We start from the raw sequence: 18,370 nt of genomic DNA, 5'->3' as shown, positions 1-18,370 counted from the left end.
TTCATGCTCTGTCTCCCTCTCTCAAAAAGAAACATTAAAAAATTTTTAGAAATGTAATATTCTTACTGTGAGATTATTTCATTTTTATGATGTTATTGTTCTTATATTTGATATATACAATTTTTGTTTGCTAACCTCATATCTGGCCATGCTGCTAAGCTCACTAGTTTTAGTATTTTGTCAATCAATTCCCTTGCTAGATGAATATGCCACATGAAAATAATGAGACTTCTCAATGTCCAGGAGCTCCAGTACAATATTAGCTTTGATGGTAAACATTCCTGTCTTATTCTTATTTTTGATAGGAGATTTCAAATATTTTCACATAAAGCATAACTTGCTCTAAAAGGGGGGGGGGGGCTGAAAGACAACTGAAAAACTAAGAGAAAGGATTTTAAATGCATATAACAAGTAAAAAGTTAATATAACTTAGAAAAGAAGCAACAGAAGTTGTCAACTCCAGTATTAGTGACATGCAAGTTTAAACGATGAAATTACTATTCTTCATTTATCAAATTGGCAACTGCGTTGAAAATTCATAGTATCCAGTATTGCTATGTTGTAGGAAATGGAGACATTCACACGTGGTTCTGAGTGAGCATGTAAATTGTTACAAACTGAAATTCAATTTTATAGAATTAAAATTTTAAATGCACATATCCTATCTACAAATCTATAAGCACAAAAGGATACCTATATAAAGATATTCCTTATGGCACTGTTTATAAAACAAAATAATGGAACTAACCTAAATGTTCATCAGGATGAGTCTAGACAAATCAAAGTACCAATATAAGTTGGAATTTTATGCAACAACTGTTAAAATGTTAAAGAACTTAGATGTCTACAATGTAGCACTTGTGTCTTGCACTGTAGTTGCTCAATAAATATACTCTGGGTGGAAAAAAAAAAGAAAAGAAAAGTTTTGTATGAACATAGAAAAAAGCCAGGAGCACCTGGCTGGCTCAGTCCGTTAAGCGTCCCACTTTGGCTCAGGTCATGATCTCACTGTCCATAAGTTCGAGCCCCGCGTCGGGCTCTGTGCTGACAGCTCAGAGCCTGGAGCCTGCTTCGGATTCTGTGTCTCCCTCTCTCTCTGCCCCTCCCCATTCATGCTCTGTCCCTCTCTGTCTCAAAAATAAATAAACATTTTAAAAAATTATAAAAAAAGAAAAAGAAAAAAGCCTGGAGGTGCATTTGCCAAACTGATAAAAGTGACTATCTCCAGGAGCATAGAAGAGGAAACATAACATTTTTTGCCTTTTATTCTTTTGTGTGTGTGCACTTGCCAAAATAAATATGAGCTAATTTTTTTTTTAATTAAAGACTCATTTCTGATGACGTTTCTCTATGTTATCTCAATTTTACAAGTCTAAGAGCACCAAGGTTTGCGGTCAATGGCTCAAAACATGAAATGCTCAGGGAAATGAAACCTGTATTATACAAATAGTTGGGAATTCCTTTCTTCTTTCATAATTTTTTTTCTTTTGATATCTCAATTAATTCTTCTAAACTCACAACCTGATGGCACCTACAGCAGAAGCTGGGACCTAAATCGAATTGACATTTCCTTCCATTAAGTACACTTGACATAGTCCATCGTTAGCGGGACCTCTCCCGAATAGCTCAAGTTGGGAGATTTTGAGGACAGGCTCCAGTTTCCATTTTCCTAATGCCGGGCCCAGGGGCCACCCTGCATCACCAAGTCTCTGGCCCAGGGGCCACCCTGCATCACCAAGTCTCTAACGAAACTAGTCTACTGAGGGGAGTCCTATGGCTTCTTCCTCCAGACGAGAAGACTAATGTCAGAAGCTGGAAAGTCTGGAATGAAGGAATAAGCGGTATAAGGTAACAACACTGGCCTCGGGGTGCGCGGTGTGTGTACACGGCAGACCCGTGCAAAGTTAACTCTTCTCCCAGCTGACTGGGCGCCCCCCAAATCTGCAGAGCTGGGCCTGATAGAAAACTCAGATAAGAGGACCTCGGAGCTGGGCCTGATAGGAAACTCAGATAAAGAGGATCTCGGCCGAGTTACGTGAAAAGGCTGGGTACAAACTATTCAGGCTCTCTCTGGGGCTCCAGGCTGAGAAGCGACACGGAAAACGTCCGCGAAGAAGGGAGACTGATGGCGCTTTTTCAAGGAGCCCTACTTAACCAGCCCACCTAGCAGAACCCATCAAACAGCTCCCGGAAAACGTCACTTCACGGTCTTCGTCCCTGCCCTCAGCCAAGATGGCCGCCGAGGCGCGCCCGTACCATGGCGCACGCGCCCTACAGCCGGTCTTCCCTCTTCCCGTCCTTCCGCGCGCCGGCACCGCCCACTCACCAGCTGCACCCCCCCCCCTCCCAGCGTCCTCAGCCTCACCCCCTTTCTGGCTGCTCCCGCCGGTCCAGGCTCCGAGCCCGGAAGTGGATATTGCGGCTCGGCTAAGAGGACGAGGGGGAGGGGGAAGTACTTCCGGGGAAACGGGCCCCGGGTTGGTGTTTGTAAACTTGCCTCGGTCCCGGCAGGGCAGCGACGGCCACGGGGTTGGCACGGTGCGCTGGGACCTGGAGGAGGCGCCGCGCGGCGGGGGAGACTGCGAGAGGCCGCGCCTGGCAGGTAGAAGCACGCCTCAGGGAGCGCAGCGTCGTCCGGGCCGGCGGCAGCGCCTCAGCAGCTCGCAGGCCGTGGGGCGCCGCGCGGGAAGGGGGAGGGGAAGGGAGGAGGGGCGCGTGGCGAAGGGAGGGGGCCGGAGAGGGGAAGGGGCCGCGCGCGCGCGCGTACCGCCCCCCCACCCCCCCCCCCGGCCCCCCAGTCCGGCCGCGTCGCCGGCCCGGCGGAGGGGGCTTGCTTGGCGGGGACGCGGGCGCGAGCACGCACCTCGCGCGCTCCTCGGCGCTCTCCTCCGGCTTCTTGCGGTGGGGCGCTGCGGCTGGGTGGCTGGCTGGCAGGCTGGAGGAGGAAGAGGGAGGGAACGCGCAGCGCCGGCGTCCGTCCGCCTGCCTGCCTTCCACCTCCGCAGCGAGTTTCCGTACCTTCGGGCGGAATCGGAGAACGCGCACGTGTGGGCCGGCCCGGCGCGCACTGCCAGTCCGGTTGCTGCCTGCCGCTCAAGCGTCCAGCGATAGCCCTCGAGCTGTCCTCTACCCCAGTTCTGGCCTCCTTAATAGAGTGCGAGGTTCGCGGGCCGGCCCACTGGGCACAAAAGCCCCGAGGGGCCTCCGCCCCCTTCTATTCCTAAGATGGCAAATCCAAGCAGTTGGCCCGTTGCGGCTCCTCTATGAGAGGCCCCAATTACTTTTACTCCTGTTGGCAGCTCCTCTTTGCCCAGGAGACCAGTTTCTACTCCTGACCTAGAAAGAAAACTGCTTGACTAATGTCCTCTTTCTGAGGTTCACGGAGAGCGCCCAGCAAAAAAAAAAAAAAAAAAAAAAAAAAGTTCAACCTACCACAGGTCGTATGGCCTGAGAATGTTGCACCTAACAGCCCCATTTCCTTTCTGGTTTCAGGTTTCTGAAACAGATCGTGAACTTCAACGAGAGGATTCAGTTGGAAAATCAAGACTGGCAAGCTTTTTCTTCAGACCATAGGCAGGATCCAGGCAGAGTCCAGGGATTCTTGGAACATCCATCTTCCCCTTGGAGGACACTAAGCTCTGTCTGAAGACAAAGGCAATTCAATATGGCAGCAGGACTGAAGGGACATGAAGGAGTTGTTACAGTGATTTGGTGACAGTTCTTCAAACAACAGTGTCTTAGGAAAGGTGGATTGAGAAACTCCTGAACTTTTGGGTTGCATAAGTGAGAAATCAGCATGGCTCAGGTAAAAAGCTATAGAATCCTCCTCCTTCAAGATCACTGGGAAGCGTGTTTGCAGTTTCACTCTTGAATGCTGGCCTAGTCAACATATTGACCAACCCAGTGAGCCAAGCTCTGTATTAAGCACCAGGGGGAGATCTAGAGGAAGGAAAGGAGACAGGCCACAGCCCCTGCCTTCAGGGAGCTTCCAGTCAAATGAAGGAGGTAGGCTATTCTGCATCACAGGCACTGATGGGACATTGCAAAACAACTACTCAGCTTACACTTGGTATATTAAGTGCTGAGGGGCATGAGGGAGTGAACAGTCTGGTGAATGCTTCATTTGTTTTTTTTTTTTCAACAGGAATTAATTGAACTCCTGTTACATGCAAGGCATTGTGCTGGGGATACAAAGATGAATAAGATTGTCCCTGTCCCCAGCAAGCTTCCAGGCTAGTCGGGGTGGGGCGGGGGGCGGGAAATGAAGAAACAGTCTATTATTTATCTTTATATTCACAATACCTTGCATGGTGGTTGGCTAGCAATCAATGAATCTGTTGATTGAAGGAACGTGCAATAATAGAGGTATGTACGCTGCAGAGGAGAGAAGGGTACCTCTGCCTGGATGGAAAAAAGTGGATGGAGCTTGAAGGATACAGAGGATTTTCCTAGGTAGACAAGCAGAACAGGGCAGTCAGATAAGGAGAACTGAATGGGCAGAGGCCTAGAGGCATGGGAGAATGCGATGAGGTTAGGAGTACTACAGGGTTTGCTGGTTAAGGAAGAAAAGATTCAAATGGGTGAGGGGGATAGGATAGGTAATGCTAGAGTGAAAAGTTAGGGTGAGGGAGTTGTTTCCTAGAGAAGTAAGAGTATAATCCCAGGGCTTTTTATGCCTTGCTAAGGAATTAGACTTTATTCTGTAAAGAATGGGAACTCTCTGAAGAATGTTAAGTAGCAGAGTGATGTCAGGTCAGTGTATTTAGAAAGTAATTGTCACTGTGAGGGTACAGGATGGATTGGAGAGACAGGATGATGTAATAGGTTGTTGTAAGTCTGGATAGCAAAGCCATGTGCAGGCACCCCCAGAGCTGCTCCCAGCTTTCTTCCAGGGACCCTCCCCTACCAGTCTCACCAGGATGGCAGCCTGATTACAGTATAATTGGCTTCCTTCCAGCTGCATGCATAGCTTCCTCCTTTCCATGCAGATTAGGAGCCCTTCAGTTTCTTCTTTCTTTGTTTGCAACCCACTTCACAGCATCATGTTCACTCTTGTTCTGAGAACACTGCCTTTCACTAATCACTAACTGGGCCCTGATAGACATTTATACCTTAGTTTCATTCCCATCAACCATGTGAGAGTAGATACTCTCATAAACATTTTGCATTTAAGGAAACTGAGGCCCAAAGAGGTAGAGTAATTTGCCCAAGATTGTACAGTGTAAATGGCAGAGCTAAGCTTTTCACCTGTAAACTTTTCTATCCAAAGCCCTTGAAGGAGAGAGAAGGGATCCTAGGATATACTAAAAGGAATTTCTTTCTTTCTTTTTTTAATGTTTATTTTGGAGAGAGAGAAAGAGCACAAGCTGGGGAGGGGCAGAGGGAGAGAAGGAGACACAGAATCCAAAATAGGCTCCAGGCTCTGAACTATCAGCACAGAGCCTGATATGAGGCTCGAACTTGGGACTGGTGAGATCATGACCCGAGCTGAAGTCGGATGCTCAACCAACTGAACCACCCAGGTGCCCCTAAAAGGAATTTCTAAGAGGAATTTTTGTAATAAGTCACTTGTGGAAGTTTGCTGACCAACTATTTTTTTGAAGTGTTTCTTCCCCCTCACCACCCCCCCCCCAAAAAAGGTATTTCTTCAGTAAAAAGAGTAAATTCTCTAGTGCTGGCTAGACTAAGTCAGTTGGAAGAAGGTAGCCATAAAAAGGAAATTTTCTTAATCATCCTTTGTTTAAGTATTGTCTAAAGTGTATGTAGAACAGAGGATGTGAAAATATATGGATATGCACACAGATAAATGACTGTGGGAGTCAAGAGAAAGTGATAATTCAATCCTAAAATCCTTCCAAGTGATTTAATTTTTATATCTCTTACAATTGATGGCACATAGGGAGTTTAAAATCCAAAGGGAGAAATGACCTAATTTTACTGATAAACATGTTTGTAGAACCTGATAGAATATATATGTGGCACCAGTGAGGTCTGCCAGTCATAAGTGGGCTCTGAAGCTGCTGTTGAGAGAGGAAGGAGGCAAGGTCTGCTAGAAATCTCCCCTTTCAGTGAGTCAGCAGGGCAGACACTCATGCCCATTCACAAGGCCTAGAAAACCTAGTAACACGCAGACACACCACACGCTATACCTAGCACTCTATTAATGCCAAAAGTGTTGATAATACTTGGTTATTCACTTGATGTATACCTAAATGCTGATGAATGACAAAATAAGTAACTTGTTCCTGGTGAGGTGAGTTAGGGAGGACTCTTGAAGGAAGCAGAGTTTCGCAGTAAGAGGGACACTCCCTAGAGAAGCACTTTGTTTGTGGCTGGGTGGAAAAGGTAGTTCTATAGAAGATGGCAGCGTGTTTTTGCCCTGCCCTGCCAGGTGACCTGACACCTCATCTCCTTTCAACTTAGGCAAGTCTCCTGGCTTGTGAAGGCCTAGCAGGTGTGAGTTTGGTTCCCACTGCAGCCAGCAAGAAGATGATGCTGAGCCAGATTGCCAGCAAGCAGGCCGAGAATGGAGAACGGGCAGGTAGCCCTGATGTGCTGAGGTGCTCGAGTCAGGTACAGCATTTGAGTCCGTTGTGGCACCTGGGGATTGGGTGGCCCAAGCTCTCTGCCAGGAGATGTCGAGTTTTGATTCCTCGGTGCTTCTGTTTAGGGAACTGGGGAAAAAAGGATCCAGCTGGGGAATGAATGAATATGGGTATTTTAGAGAGCTAAGGAAGGTCTTTTCTATACCTACAACCCTTAACACCATAGTACTTGAGAGGAAATGGATGGGTACGTTCTCTAAACCTTTGGGGCAGGTGGTTATTCTCATTTATAACTTGTCTGAAAGCAGACAAGTTTGTTTTCCTGTCTTGTGTTCTAAGATAGACTGTGAGTTTAGATTTGATTTGTTTTCAAAGGGCCACCGAAAAGACAGCGATAAGTCCCGTAGTCGCAAAGATGATGACAGCTTGGCTGAGGCCTCTCATTCAAAGAAGACTGTTAAAAAGGCAGGTAATGGGGTAATCCCCAAGTTGGTACTGTTTTGTAATGGGGTAATCCTCCTCTTCTTCCCTTTGTGGTTCAACCTGAAACTTTCCCTAGATATTTTGGTCACTTAATAGCCAGTGAGTGTGTCACTCAGATTTCATCCATAGGTCACTTTGGTATTTGATGTCTGCCCTCTCTGGAACATCCTTCGTGAGGGAAGGAGGATCAGGGAAGCATGGGATCCTGTGCCAAAGAGGCAGGTAGACATTCAGAGTGTTGAGTTTGATGGGGGCAGACAGCTTACCCACACCCACCTTCTTCCTCAGAGGGTCTCTTAGTAAGCAGTGTGGGAGATGACAACATCAGAGAGATTACTTTGTCTGGCAACTGGAAATTGACCCAGATTAGAATGGAGGCAAAAAGGAGGCAGAGGGATAGCCTTATGACATGCCTGATTGTTGCCCCCAGGTGGTGGTAGTGGAACAAAATGGTTCTTTTCAAGTAAAGATTCCCAAAAATTTTATTTGTGAACACTGCTTTGGAGCCTTTAGGAGCAGTTACCACCTCAAGAGGCACATCCTAATTCATACTGGTAAGTCTTTTGCTCGTATTTTCAGAGGAGAATAGTCTATGGTTTGTATTGTGTGTGTGTATAGCTCTTGTTGGGTTTGTTTTAAAGGCTGGGTATTAGAAATAGAGGAGGAAGGTGAGTGAGTGAGCTAGAGAAATCACATGGCTCTGTTACAATCTGGTGTCACTGAGAACAGCAGCTTTGAGGACCTTTCCCATTAGGTGTCTGCACATTGCTGAAATTTAAAATTTCTGGAAAAATACCTGAAATGAAATCCCTGCCGTGTGTACCTCCTTATATTAATTTCTCTCTCCACCTGGGCCAGGTGAGAAGCCATTTGAGTGTGATATATGTGATATGCGCTTCATCCAGAAATACCACCTGGAGCGTCACAAGCGTGTGCACAGTGGCGAAAAGCCCTACCAGTGTGAACGGTGTCATCAGGTAAGCTCACATGTCATCCATCCACCCCACACGTGGATTTTGCCTTCACCAAGAACCAGGGCCAGTTCCCATCCCCTGCCCAACAAGGGACCATCTAGTATTCCTGGCCATGATAGAGTTAGTACCTCAGTGGGAGGTGTATCTCTCTGGCCTTACTGCTGATTGTAGGGAGGGGCCATAAGAATAATTGTAATAACAATAGCAGCATTTCTTGAGGACTTATTTTGTGCCAGGCACTGTGAGAGCATATTTGACATAGATTATTTTATTTAATCTTCATGTTAACTCCATAAACTAGCTGTGTTCCCGTCATGTCACATGTGGGGAAATTGAGATTTAAAGAGGTTAAGTTTCCTAAGGATATAGCAGATCAAGGGTAGAGCCAAGATTCAGTCCAACTTTGGAGCTGGTGCTCCTGGAAGGAGAAATACAATCTCTGCCCTCGGGGTCATATATGATCTGATGAGAATGTAAGAGCTTGGACCAAAACAAGACAAGAACAAAACATGAGAAATGATAACAGCTAACATTTCCTGGTTGCTTTGCTCCACCCTCTTAAACTGAATCTCAAAATACTAGAATAAAAACTCCATGAGGCAGAGAATTTGCCCCTCTGGTTCTCCACTCTATCCTCAGCCCCAAGAACTGTACCTGCCTTGAGACAGACATTCAATAAATATTGGATGAATAAAGCAGCCATTCTGTGAGTAGGTACTTTTAGTCTCATTGCAGATGAATGTACCAATTAAGTACTGTTAGATACCATGTCCAAGGTTGCACAGCTACTAATTGGTAGAGCCAGGATTCGGACTTCAGAGCTTGTGTTCTTAACCACTGCATGCTCCTGCCTTCTGTGTACATGCTGAGGGCATATGGAATGGGACCTGTGCCTCCCGTGTGGGGAAGACAACGAGCCAACAGGTAGCTGAGTTTCTCCTCTCAAGCACTTAATCCTTCCTTTCTTCTCAGTGTTTTTCTCGGACAGATCGATTACTCAGACACAAACGGATGTGCCAAGGGTGCCAGTCCAAGACTTCCGACGGGCAGTTTTCTCTATAGGCGCAAGGGGCCCTGGGTGGTGGGAGTGATCAGAAGAATTTACCGAAGAGCGCACCCCCTCTGGTCTGATGGTCCCACCACCACCCCGTCTGTACCTGTCCCCCTCCTGGAGGAGTGGACCCAGGAGACCAGAAGAGTGCATCAGGGGACAGCAGCCTCAGAGCCTCAGCTCTGTAAATAATCTGAGACTATGAGTATCTCGGGGAAGTTCCTACAGCATTCCTGGGTAGGGAAGCTAGTCCCTGGACCCTTGGCTGAGGTTATAGGTGGGGACTCAAGGTACAGGACCAAGACTGGTGTGGCTCCCACAACCTTGGACTCCAGCTGGCAGCTGAAATGGAAAGGATTGGGGAGAGGGATTTGTTTGTTTGTTCTATTCTTGTTTTTGTTTATTCAAAAGCAATTTTAGCAGGTACACTGTGGATAAAGGTAATATGGAGGCATAGAGCCCTGGTCAAAGCAGGGACTATGGCTGGTCCAGCCCTCCCCAAAACTGAGTTTTTAGTTGCAGTTGATCCTCAGTGTTCCGCAGCCCTGCATCTCACCTCCTGTTTGAAGGAGAGTAGGATCAGGGATGGCAGCTGAGCTTACTTTGGCCTCCTTATACACTGTAGGGACAGAAGGAAGAATGGTGGGAGGAGCAGACGAGGGCTGGGTCCAACTGGAGTGGACAGGTACCTCTGATTTCCTTCGGGAAAGAGCAAGAATTGTGCCCAGGGCTGATGTAATGGCCCAGGCCACACTGGTACCTAATGGGGTCAGCTCAAGTGCCTTTTGGAGGAAACTTGGGTGAGAGTGGCCCATGAAGCCCTTTCGTGCCCCTTTTGGGCACTCGATCTTGGACATAGTTTGTGGCTACCTCGCTGCCATTGACTCCTGAGCCAGACAAAGGTGTCGAGCAGGTAGTCATGGATATCAAAGTGGGCTCTCTCTCCTTGTGCCCTCTTAGGAACAACCCGAGACTAGTCCCAAGTTGGGCAACAACTGTTCAAGAAACAAAGGAGTTTGGTGTCCCCTAACATGACTGTTGAGCAGTGTGAGCTGCTTTCCCTGCCCAGTCCTATCACTGTATTCAGGTAAAGGAGATAGGGGTGTGGCTTTTGGTCCCAAAGAACAAGATCTTGGCTTCCTTCTTAATGGCCATCCCTACCCGACAAAGAATGCAGGGGAGGGAGGTGCTGCAGAGAAAGGACTGAGGAGGAAACCTTTTGTGGGTTTTATTGTTAACTGTATTCTTTGCTCCTCTCTGCCCCAACACCACCACCTTATCTGCCCCCAAAAAAGTGATCAGGGGTGTATGTGTGTGTGCGCGCGCACGTGTGCATGAGTGTGTTCATTCACATGTGTGCTTGTGTTTGTATGCTTGGAGATGGCATATTATTGAGCCAAACCCTTTTCTGGCCCTCAACTCAGGGGAGGATGAGCATAAAGCAGCCCCCACCACCACCACCATGAAGGGTGCTTGGGGTCCCAGCAAGAGCTGAGGAACTCAGTTTAGGGGACTGAAGGTCTTTGTTTTGGAGGGAGTTTTTTAGATTGTTTTAACAGGCTGGTTAGGGTGTTTAACCCAAGCCAGAGCTTGTGAACATGAATTTTCTAAAGTGAAATAAGAAACCCTCTTCCTGCTATGGAAGGTTCAGGGGGTTGATTGACCCCCACTGTGGCCTGCCCTGACCTATTGGGGGAGTAATCATGGCGTAATCCTGGATGCTTGGTGAACCTGACCAAGGTGTCAGTGGGGATCTGAGATGGCAACTCCGGGAAGTGTGATTTCATTTCCTCCAAAATGTAGGGAACAGCAGCAGAAAATTCCTAGCTGTTACCTAATCAGGAGGAGATTGGGGCGGGGGGGGGGGGAGGGAGGGGGGCGTCCATACCTCTGAAATGTGAGGATTCCAGGGAAAAAGAAAGGTGTGGCACCTTTCAGATTTTCCCTGATGGCACCTGAGATCCTTTGGGAGAGACACTAGGGAATGTGTTTGCCACCTGTGCTCTTCTAGCTTTATGCCGGCACTTCCATTTGATAGGGTCCAGAACCTAGACCTCCGTCCTTGGAGCTGCCCTGTTGTCCCTGCAAGCAGGGTATCTTCCTGTGTGTGAGTGAGCCCCTTTCCTGTTAGAGGGCTCTGCTGGGGCCAGAGTTGATCATTCACATCTGGCAGTGTATTCTCAGAAGGAGGCTACATTCAGAAAACAGTTGTCCCCATGAGCACTTTTGAAAATAGGAGGCTTTGTTCACTGTCACTTGGAGCTAATCTGTGTAGAGTTGGGGTGTGGGTGGCTAGAGTCCCAGGAGTGACCTATGCGCCTACGTGTATGGACGTGTGCTTAGGTCAGAATGTGCCCTGGCCCCCCACAGCCTCAGCCTTTTGCCTGGGTGGGTGGGAGAGAGGGAATGTATGAGCAGATGTGTGAAGAACCATACCAGAAGCACCCCTGCCAAGGATTGGGTGTGGGGGAAACTCAGGAGCAGGTGGTTCGTTCAGTTGTCCAGGTGTTGAGGATCTGGGGCCAGTGATGTGTGAGGAGAGAGGAGCAAAGAGGTGAAAAGGAGTGATTCAGCCCCCCCTCCAGAGGGTCCAGGAGCCCCACTTACACCCCAGGGAAACCACAGCCTAAGAGCGCTTGCAGAGGCTCCTGGGCCCAACACCCCAGCCCTCCTTAGCTGGTGGGGCCTAGCACTGGACAGATGCCTCAGGTGTGTGTGGAGTGAAGGGAAAGGGAGATAGGGCAGGCTCTCAGAGACCAGGACATGGAATTTGGGGACCTGGGAAAGAGAGTAGCACCCGTTCCAGGTGGGCCATTGTACCAGGCCCTACTAGCCCTGCCCTGTACCCATCTCTTCTCCGTCCACCCCCCTACAGCCTTTCATCACTTAGCTACTGATTGTGCCCCATGGCTTGACATTGGAGGGTTAAATGAGACATGGGGTCCCGCCACAACTTCTAACCCTCTCCCCAGATGCTCTTTGCCTCTGCTGCAGTCCTGGGGCTTTTATCTTAACAATTCCTCCTACTCTTCCTCTTTCCCTCCCACCTTCCCCCCCTCCCCCCCCCCCGCCCTTTTTTTTTTTTTTAATATACTTATTTTGCTATTGGGGGAGGGGAATATCAAATGAACAAGATCACTTTTAAATGGTAGTTTTTATAAGATGTTATAAACTTGTATCTTTTTACCATTAAAGTGCAGTGTATGTTCCTTCGTGATATATTTAGGATATTTAAATAAAAAGAAAATGGGGCTTTTCTACATACTATCTCTTTTTTGGGAAACCTTTTCTTTGGGGCCAAAGTGGTTATCCTTTTTTCCCCCAAATATAACCACCCCAGATGTCCTGCATCCGAGAAACCACCATGTAAAACTCCACAGGAGCAACAAGTAGAAGTGAAAACAGGGTATCACTTCTGAATAAGAGAAAAAACATGCACAGCAGAACGAAATAAGGTCAAGTACCAGCTGTGTTTCTCCAAGTGTGGTTCTGTAGTCCTCCTGCAAATGCATGACCGGAGGATTCACTAGCCCACCCTGACCAGCCACTTCCCAGGCAGCCACATACTGAACCTCCTGCACACCAGGTTAGAGGACCTCTCCCCACCCTCAGGTGGCAGGAGGAGGAATGAGCAAGTTTTCCCGAGGCCCAGGCTCCACAGCCTGCTTTGGCCTTGAGTGAAGCAAGATGACAGCTGTGCTCTGAGGTCAGACTCTTTATTGTATACAGGGAGCGGGGGAACTAAGCCCACACTCCTTGTGAGGTAGGGAAGCAAGGTTGCAGTGGGAGGCCGCCCTCGACTGTCACTCTGAGAAGGAAGTAGGTGGTGACCATTCCTCAGCAGTGCCCTACCGGGCTGTTGAGAAAAAGAAGAGTCCTGGGATGAGTGTGCCTCTTCCCCCTTCAGAGAAAGGGACTCCTTGCCTCCTGAAAGCGGGGATTGACCGTGGTCGTGATGGCACTTCTGTAGAGAGGATTGCTGTCCTGAGGAAGAAGATGGGAAATGAGGAAAAACCTCCCGACTGCTCCTTTACCTAGTCCTAAGAGGCCGGCCTGGAACTTGAGCAGCACCCCCAGAGCTGATGGAAGTTAGCAGAGGGGTGGGGCAGAGGACGCACAGACCAAAGTGAAGGGGATGACCTAGGTCGGAGGAGTCCAGGTTGGGGGTGGGGCAGGGAAGCAGAGACCAGAGGTCTTAACCAGGGAAAGCGAGCAAAACCCAACCCAGTGGGGTAGGACACAGTCTCCCTACCTGCTTCCAGTTGAGCTGCTGCCGCTCCTTCTCAAAGCGGTTATATTCTTGGCGATCATAGATTTCCACAGAAAGCCGGTAAGCCAGGACCAGCCCCAGTCCCACTGCCACGATGCCCCCCACGCAGCCCAGCACGATGGCCAGGGTGTGATTTACTCCTGTGGGGAAGAAACAACACAGACTTCTGGGGGCTGGGGCATAGGGGTTGATCAACGGTTGCCCACAATGTGTCCAGCTTCCCTAGCCCTGCTTGTCATTGAAAACAAAGGGAACCCAGCAGGGTCCGAGGTTATCTCTGTGGTGCCCAGGGCCTTAGCTTTGTCCACTTGGTCCATCACCTCTGCTTTTGCCTGGACTCACTGCTCTGCTTCAAACCCTACCTGGTTTCCCATTATCTTCACCTGCCCAAGCCCAGAGTTCTGAAGCCCCACCCATCAAACTTCCGGGGCTCCCTCTGGCACGTCCGAAGCATCTCTGCCCGCTTACTTTCTTGGGCTCTCACTCTCAGTATGACCCTGCCTCTGGCTTCCTCCTCCACCAGGAAGAAGAACAGCTGGTTGTCCAAGGTCCTCTCTTTGCACCAGCCATCATCCGGGATAGGGTCCAAAACCAGGGTCACGTTGGCATCAGCACAAGCGATACTGCAATTGGTAGCCAGGGGACCGGTCCCAAAGGCCCCACACTCTGCACAGTCCCTGTCCAGTGGACACCAAGAAGTTACCAGCTGGGCAGCTGTGCTCCCCACACCACACGGCAGAAAGAGGTGGGCAGGTGGGAGTGGCTCAGCGACCCCCGCCGTGCCCCTGTTCCCAAGTTGCAAAACAGGAGGCCTCACCTGTGTCTCTCGCATGACGTCTTGCAGCCTGGGCACTGCTCACACAGGGCACCGTAGTAGCCATCCAGGCACTGGCAGCGGTTGCACGTGCAGCGTCCATGCCCACTGCAGAGCACTCCCTCAGGACTGACACAGCTGTCCGTGTCCCCACTGCACTCACACGCTCTGCCCGTGCGATTGGCATGACAGTGACACGTTCCACAAAGGCAGCGGCCAAAGCCTGGGACAGAATCACGCTCAGGGTGACAGCCATACTCCTCACACACAAAGGACATCACATGCCACCACGGGATGCCTAGAGCTGAAGTGTTCTGTGCGTCCAATTCCCTCTCAAGTGTGCCAGATAGCTGCAACTCCTACACCAAAGTCTGATACTTGCCCTTAGTGCCATGATGTTCCCAGAGCCGAAATATCCTGGGAGCCACTCTGACCCCACCCTTCCCCCAAAGTCTGCAGGTACCTCCACAGAGGATGCCCTCGTGTCGTTCACAGCTGGCATCATCACACTCGCACAGGGGCCCGGAGCTCTGTCCACTGCAGCTGCAGCGTCCACACTGACACCGTCCCTTCCCGCTGCACAAGGGCCCTGTCCCGTTGGGGGCCCGGCACCCAGATTCCAGATCTGGGGAGGACAGTTCAGCCTCAGAGCATTCACAGAGTCGACCCAGACGGCCAGAGTTACATCTGGGAGGGGAAGGCAGAGCCAGAGGAGGGAAAGATGGGTCAGAGAGTTTGACCATCCCTTGACCTACCTTTCCCAGGATCCTCCCTAAGCTCTCAAAAGAACTGGAGAGAGATGAGTGGCTGAACGGATGCCGGTGTATAGTTGAGCACCAAGGAGCAAGAGAGCAGAGGGAGTTCGGGGGGAGGGGAGGGTCTTGGCACATCTGGGAAGCTGCACATGAAAATCAGGATGGAGTCTTGGGACGTCTGGCAAAAGAGGTCTGGAGATGGCCAGTGGGAGGACAGAAGGCAGAGGAGGGATACCGGGGCTGGTCATGTGTGGACAGTCACATGGGTGAAAGGAAGCAGGAATCCTCACCTGCACACCCCACATTGCAGCAGCCCCTGGCCATCACTGCAGTGGGGAGCCCGGGGCTGGGTGTCACCGCAGTTACAGTCACACAGTGTGTGCAACTCCATGGTCAGCTCCTCTGAGAAGCCAAGGGCTCGGAGCCTCAGAAGATGGGGCTCTGAGAGGCAGTGAGTAGCTTGGATAGTAACCAAAAAATTCACCTAAGGATAGTGCGGGCAGAAATCAGCCTTGAGATCCTGCACCCACACGTGCACACCACACCAAACCCATTGATCATCCAGAAACCTATTCCTTAGGAAATTAAGGGATAAGCCCATGCTAACACGCATCTCGTAGAAACCTGCTGGAGGAAGCTGCTCATTAAAGCCTTTTAGAAAGGATGGATGGAGAACTACCCCACGCTTTTGCATTGTTCTGTGTCTGCCCCCCATCTTTTCCTGCCTGCTTCATATTCCCACCCCCCACCCCCGCTTCCTTCCTTCTGCCTATCTCGGCTGGCTCTTACCGTCTGGTTGATTCGGACCTCGTTGCACTGGCCCCGGTCCCCAGCCTCACGCTCCCTCTCCTCAGGACCCCCACACTGAGATTCATAAGAGATGTGGACCCCAGGAGGGAGTGGAGAGTGTTCGAGGGTCACAGTGGATGATAGGCTCTGTGGAAGAGAGCAAGTAACCACGTGAAGGCAGGACTCCAAACCCCACCTCGTGTCCTCTCCAGCCTTTCCAGATTCTGCCATGACCTGCCCCAGCCTGCCTTGGGGACCCCTTGCATTCTGCCCAGTCAAGAGGTATTTCTGCAGGAAGGGCACTGTGAGAACTTTGGGTACATCACACAGGAGCTAGAGGCCTCTCGGTTAGCATTTCAGTGTGGCTGCAGCAAAGGCCCCACTGTGGGGGGGGGGGGGCTGTCAATGTGCAGTGGCTGCTTCTCAAACCCCAAATGATGACACATAACCTGTGTGCATAAAAGGCAGAGTCTTTAAATCGAGTTTGCCCTGGGAAATTTGGTACCGTCTCAAATTTTCTCACCATGGGTTTAGGACATGGTGGTCCCTGTCCTAAGAAGCCTAGAGCATGGTTAGAGATAGGACCTAAACCCAAGAAGCACTTAAGAATCTTTGTGGTTCCCTCTACATGTAAAACTCTATGGTTCCTGTGAAGAATATCTCTGGATTATTTGTAAGCTTAGTGAAAGTAGGCTCTAGATGTCACATTCCTTTGGTACAGATTGACTGGGGCACGAATGCCAGCCCTTCCGTCCATTAACTATGTGACCTCGGGCAAGTCATTCAGGGACCTGTGTCTGTATCCCCACCTATGAAATAGGGATGATAATAGCAACCAGGGGTTTAGCAGAGTTAAATGAGACGGCAAACAGTATGTGCACTTAAGACAGTGGTTGGCATGAAAGACAAGCTCAGTGAGTGTTCCTTCCCTTCCTTGCCCAGTGCAGGGCTCCGTGCTCGGCCCAAACCAGACGCTTCAGATTTGAGAATGTAAGATTGAGCAGATGAACTAGGAATGACAGCCACAGGCAAACCGTAGGTAGTTGCTAAAAGTGATCAGTCCCTGATAATTCTGCTGCCCCCCACCTGAGGCCCCTTCCCAGTGCCCGCCCTCTCCATGCTCCCCCGGTCCCAGCCCCTCACATTATAGGCGTCCATGATGAGCTGTACCACGTTGCTGGAGTCCTCACTCAACTCCCCAACTGCGGACTTAGGAATCAGCTTACTCAGCTCCTGAGTTAAGAGGAGCCCAGGGAAATGGTGGGTCACAGCTCTAGGGAAATGGGCTTCTGCGGGTCTGGAAGGAGGGCATATGGGGGTGGGGTGGAGAATGGGGTCTTTGAGGAAGTTGAGAAAGGCTTGAAGTGGGAAGGTCTGGCACTCAGCCAGCTCTCACCTGGTAGACAGGCAGTGTGGCACTGGTGACGGCAAAGATGGGCTGGATGTTTGCTGCAGAGAGGGCCTGGGCTACCTGACCCACAGAGGGGTAGTCCTGGGCAGGGAGCGGGGAAAGGTAAGCACCACAGGTCTCCCCTATAACATCCAAGGTGCCCTCAGCCCAGGAAATCCAGGAACCAGGGCTCCACCAGCTAGAGGAACCCTGGAGGCTCGGGAAGGCAGAAGGGGCTAGGGAGTGGGGTGGCACAGGGTTCTGTCTGAGCAGTGGGGGCACATGGAGCGAGGAGCTGGTGGGAAAGATGGTAGGGTGGTCACTGGTAAGGACAACGAGGCTGGGGAGAGGGGGGTCTGGGAGTAGAGGAGGTGTGGCTCGGATGGGGAGGAGTGGAGCAAGGGTGGGGACTCACAAACTCTGGGCTTCGACTATAGAGGCCATTACTGTCCAAGTGGCAGTGCCCGTCGCTGGGCATGAAAATGCCACCCAACTTCCCATCCCCAGCTGTGTGGAATGTGTCATCTGAAGTGAACACCAGCAGTCGGGACACATTTCTCCAGCCAATCTGCTCCTGGAATCGGGGTGGGGGTGGGGGTGGAAGTAGGCTGTGCACCTGGGCTCCATGAGCCAAGGATTTGCCAGCCTCATTCTGAGTCACTTTGTCTATCTCCATACCCAGCCCCCCCGCTCCGCCATCCCCCCTCCCCATCTCCAGCTCCCTGCTTCCCCCCAATCCCCCAGACAGGGCTGCTGCTAGCGGAGGCCTTCTTGTGAATTAGAAAAACATGCCTCTTCCTCAAGATATTTTACTCCAATCCACCAGGAAATTATTAAAATAAATATGCAAACTCCAGTGACTATGGTACAAAGGGCACCCCCAGAACCAGGCACCGCACGACCCTAGGTGGCAGTCTTGGCCCCAAAGGGTTCTTCAGACTCAGATCCCTTCCCCGCCTCCTCACCTGGCAGAGCGCAGCCTGCAGAATGGCATCAAAGCCACCTTCAGGCGAGTCCAGGTTGCCAGACACTCTCTGGCGTCCCACCTCCCGCTCGAAGGCCTTAGCATCCGAGGTCAGGGACAGCACGTGGCGAAAGCTGAAGGGAGGCTGGCAGCGCTCCAGCCGGGTAGGGCAGGGGTGGATAAGTTTGGAGGGCACTGTGCTCACAAAGGGCAGCACCGTTTTGTCCACGAAGGAGCCAAAGCCTGGGGGGGGGGGGGGGGGGGGACCATAGGGGCTGGTCCCAACATATGGCGCCCCCCCCCGGGGGGGGGAAGGGGAGGGGGCGGGGACAACG

At 50.6% G+C, this 18,370-nt stretch overlaps 3 protein-coding genes across 4 annotated transcripts in view; 1 reads left to right on the top strand and 2 right to left on the bottom strand.

Moving 5' to 3' along the window:
• Positions 1-1,720: 1,720 nt before the first annotated feature.
• LOC121038998 (translation initiation factor IF-2-like) lies at positions 1,721-3,614 on the bottom strand. Its single transcript, XM_040489015.1, has 3 exons — positions 3,569-3,614; positions 2,864-3,092; positions 1,721-2,595 (listed from the first exon to the last, which is right to left on the bottom strand). Exons 1-3 carry the CDS (start codon positions 3,612-3,614, stop codon positions 2,151-2,153), a joined length of 720 nt encoding a protein of 239 aa, XP_040344949.1. The 3' UTR covers positions 1,721-2,150.
• ZNF740 (zinc finger protein 740) lies at positions 2,491-12,315 on the top strand. Of its 2 annotated transcripts, XM_040487998.1 has the most exons (7): positions 2,491-2,602; positions 3,493-3,805; positions 6,424-6,573; positions 6,921-7,010; positions 7,459-7,582; positions 7,887-8,005; positions 8,975-12,313. In XM_040487998.1, the coding sequence occupies exons 2-7, from the start codon at positions 3,797-3,799 to the stop codon at positions 9,062-9,064; spliced, it is 582 nt and encodes a 193-aa protein (XP_040343932.1). In that variant the 5' UTR covers positions 2,491-2,602; positions 3,493-3,796; the 3' UTR covers positions 9,065-12,313. The 2 variants fall into 2 exon arrangements, with proteins under 2 accessions (XP_040343932.1, XP_040343933.1); XM_040487999.1 differs by lacking the exons at positions 2,491-2,602; positions 3,493-3,805 and adding an exon at positions 3,812-4,005 and having other exon boundaries at positions 8,975-12,315.
• A 435-nt stretch (positions 12,316-12,750) lies between these two features.
• Positions 12,751-18,370, bottom strand: part of ITGB7 (integrin subunit beta 7) — a 14,801-nt gene continuing 9,181 nt past the window's right edge. Inside the window, 11 exon segments of the mRNA XM_040487991.1 lie at positions 12,751-13,037; positions 13,306-13,463; positions 13,792-14,000; positions 14,141-14,360; positions 14,601-14,824; positions 15,183-15,376; positions 15,682-15,828; positions 16,825-16,914; positions 17,078-17,173; positions 17,487-17,645; positions 18,037-18,278. Of these exon segments, the coding sequence (XP_040343925.1) occupies positions 12,957-13,037; positions 13,306-13,463; positions 13,792-14,000; positions 14,141-14,360; positions 14,601-14,824; positions 15,183-15,376; positions 15,682-15,828; positions 16,825-16,914; positions 17,078-17,173; positions 17,487-17,645; positions 18,037-18,278 (1,820 nt within the window). The 3' untranslated portion in view covers positions 12,751-12,956.

The sequence above is a fragment of the Herpailurus yagouaroundi genome, unplaced genomic scaffold (genome assembly GCF_014898765.1).
Source record: "Herpailurus yagouaroundi ecotype Mexico unplaced genomic scaffold, PumYag 166, whole genome shotgun sequence".
NCBI lineage: Eukaryota > Metazoa > Chordata > Mammalia > Carnivora > Felidae > Herpailurus > Herpailurus yagouaroundi.
This window is presented reverse-complemented; position numbering and strand designations above follow the sequence as displayed.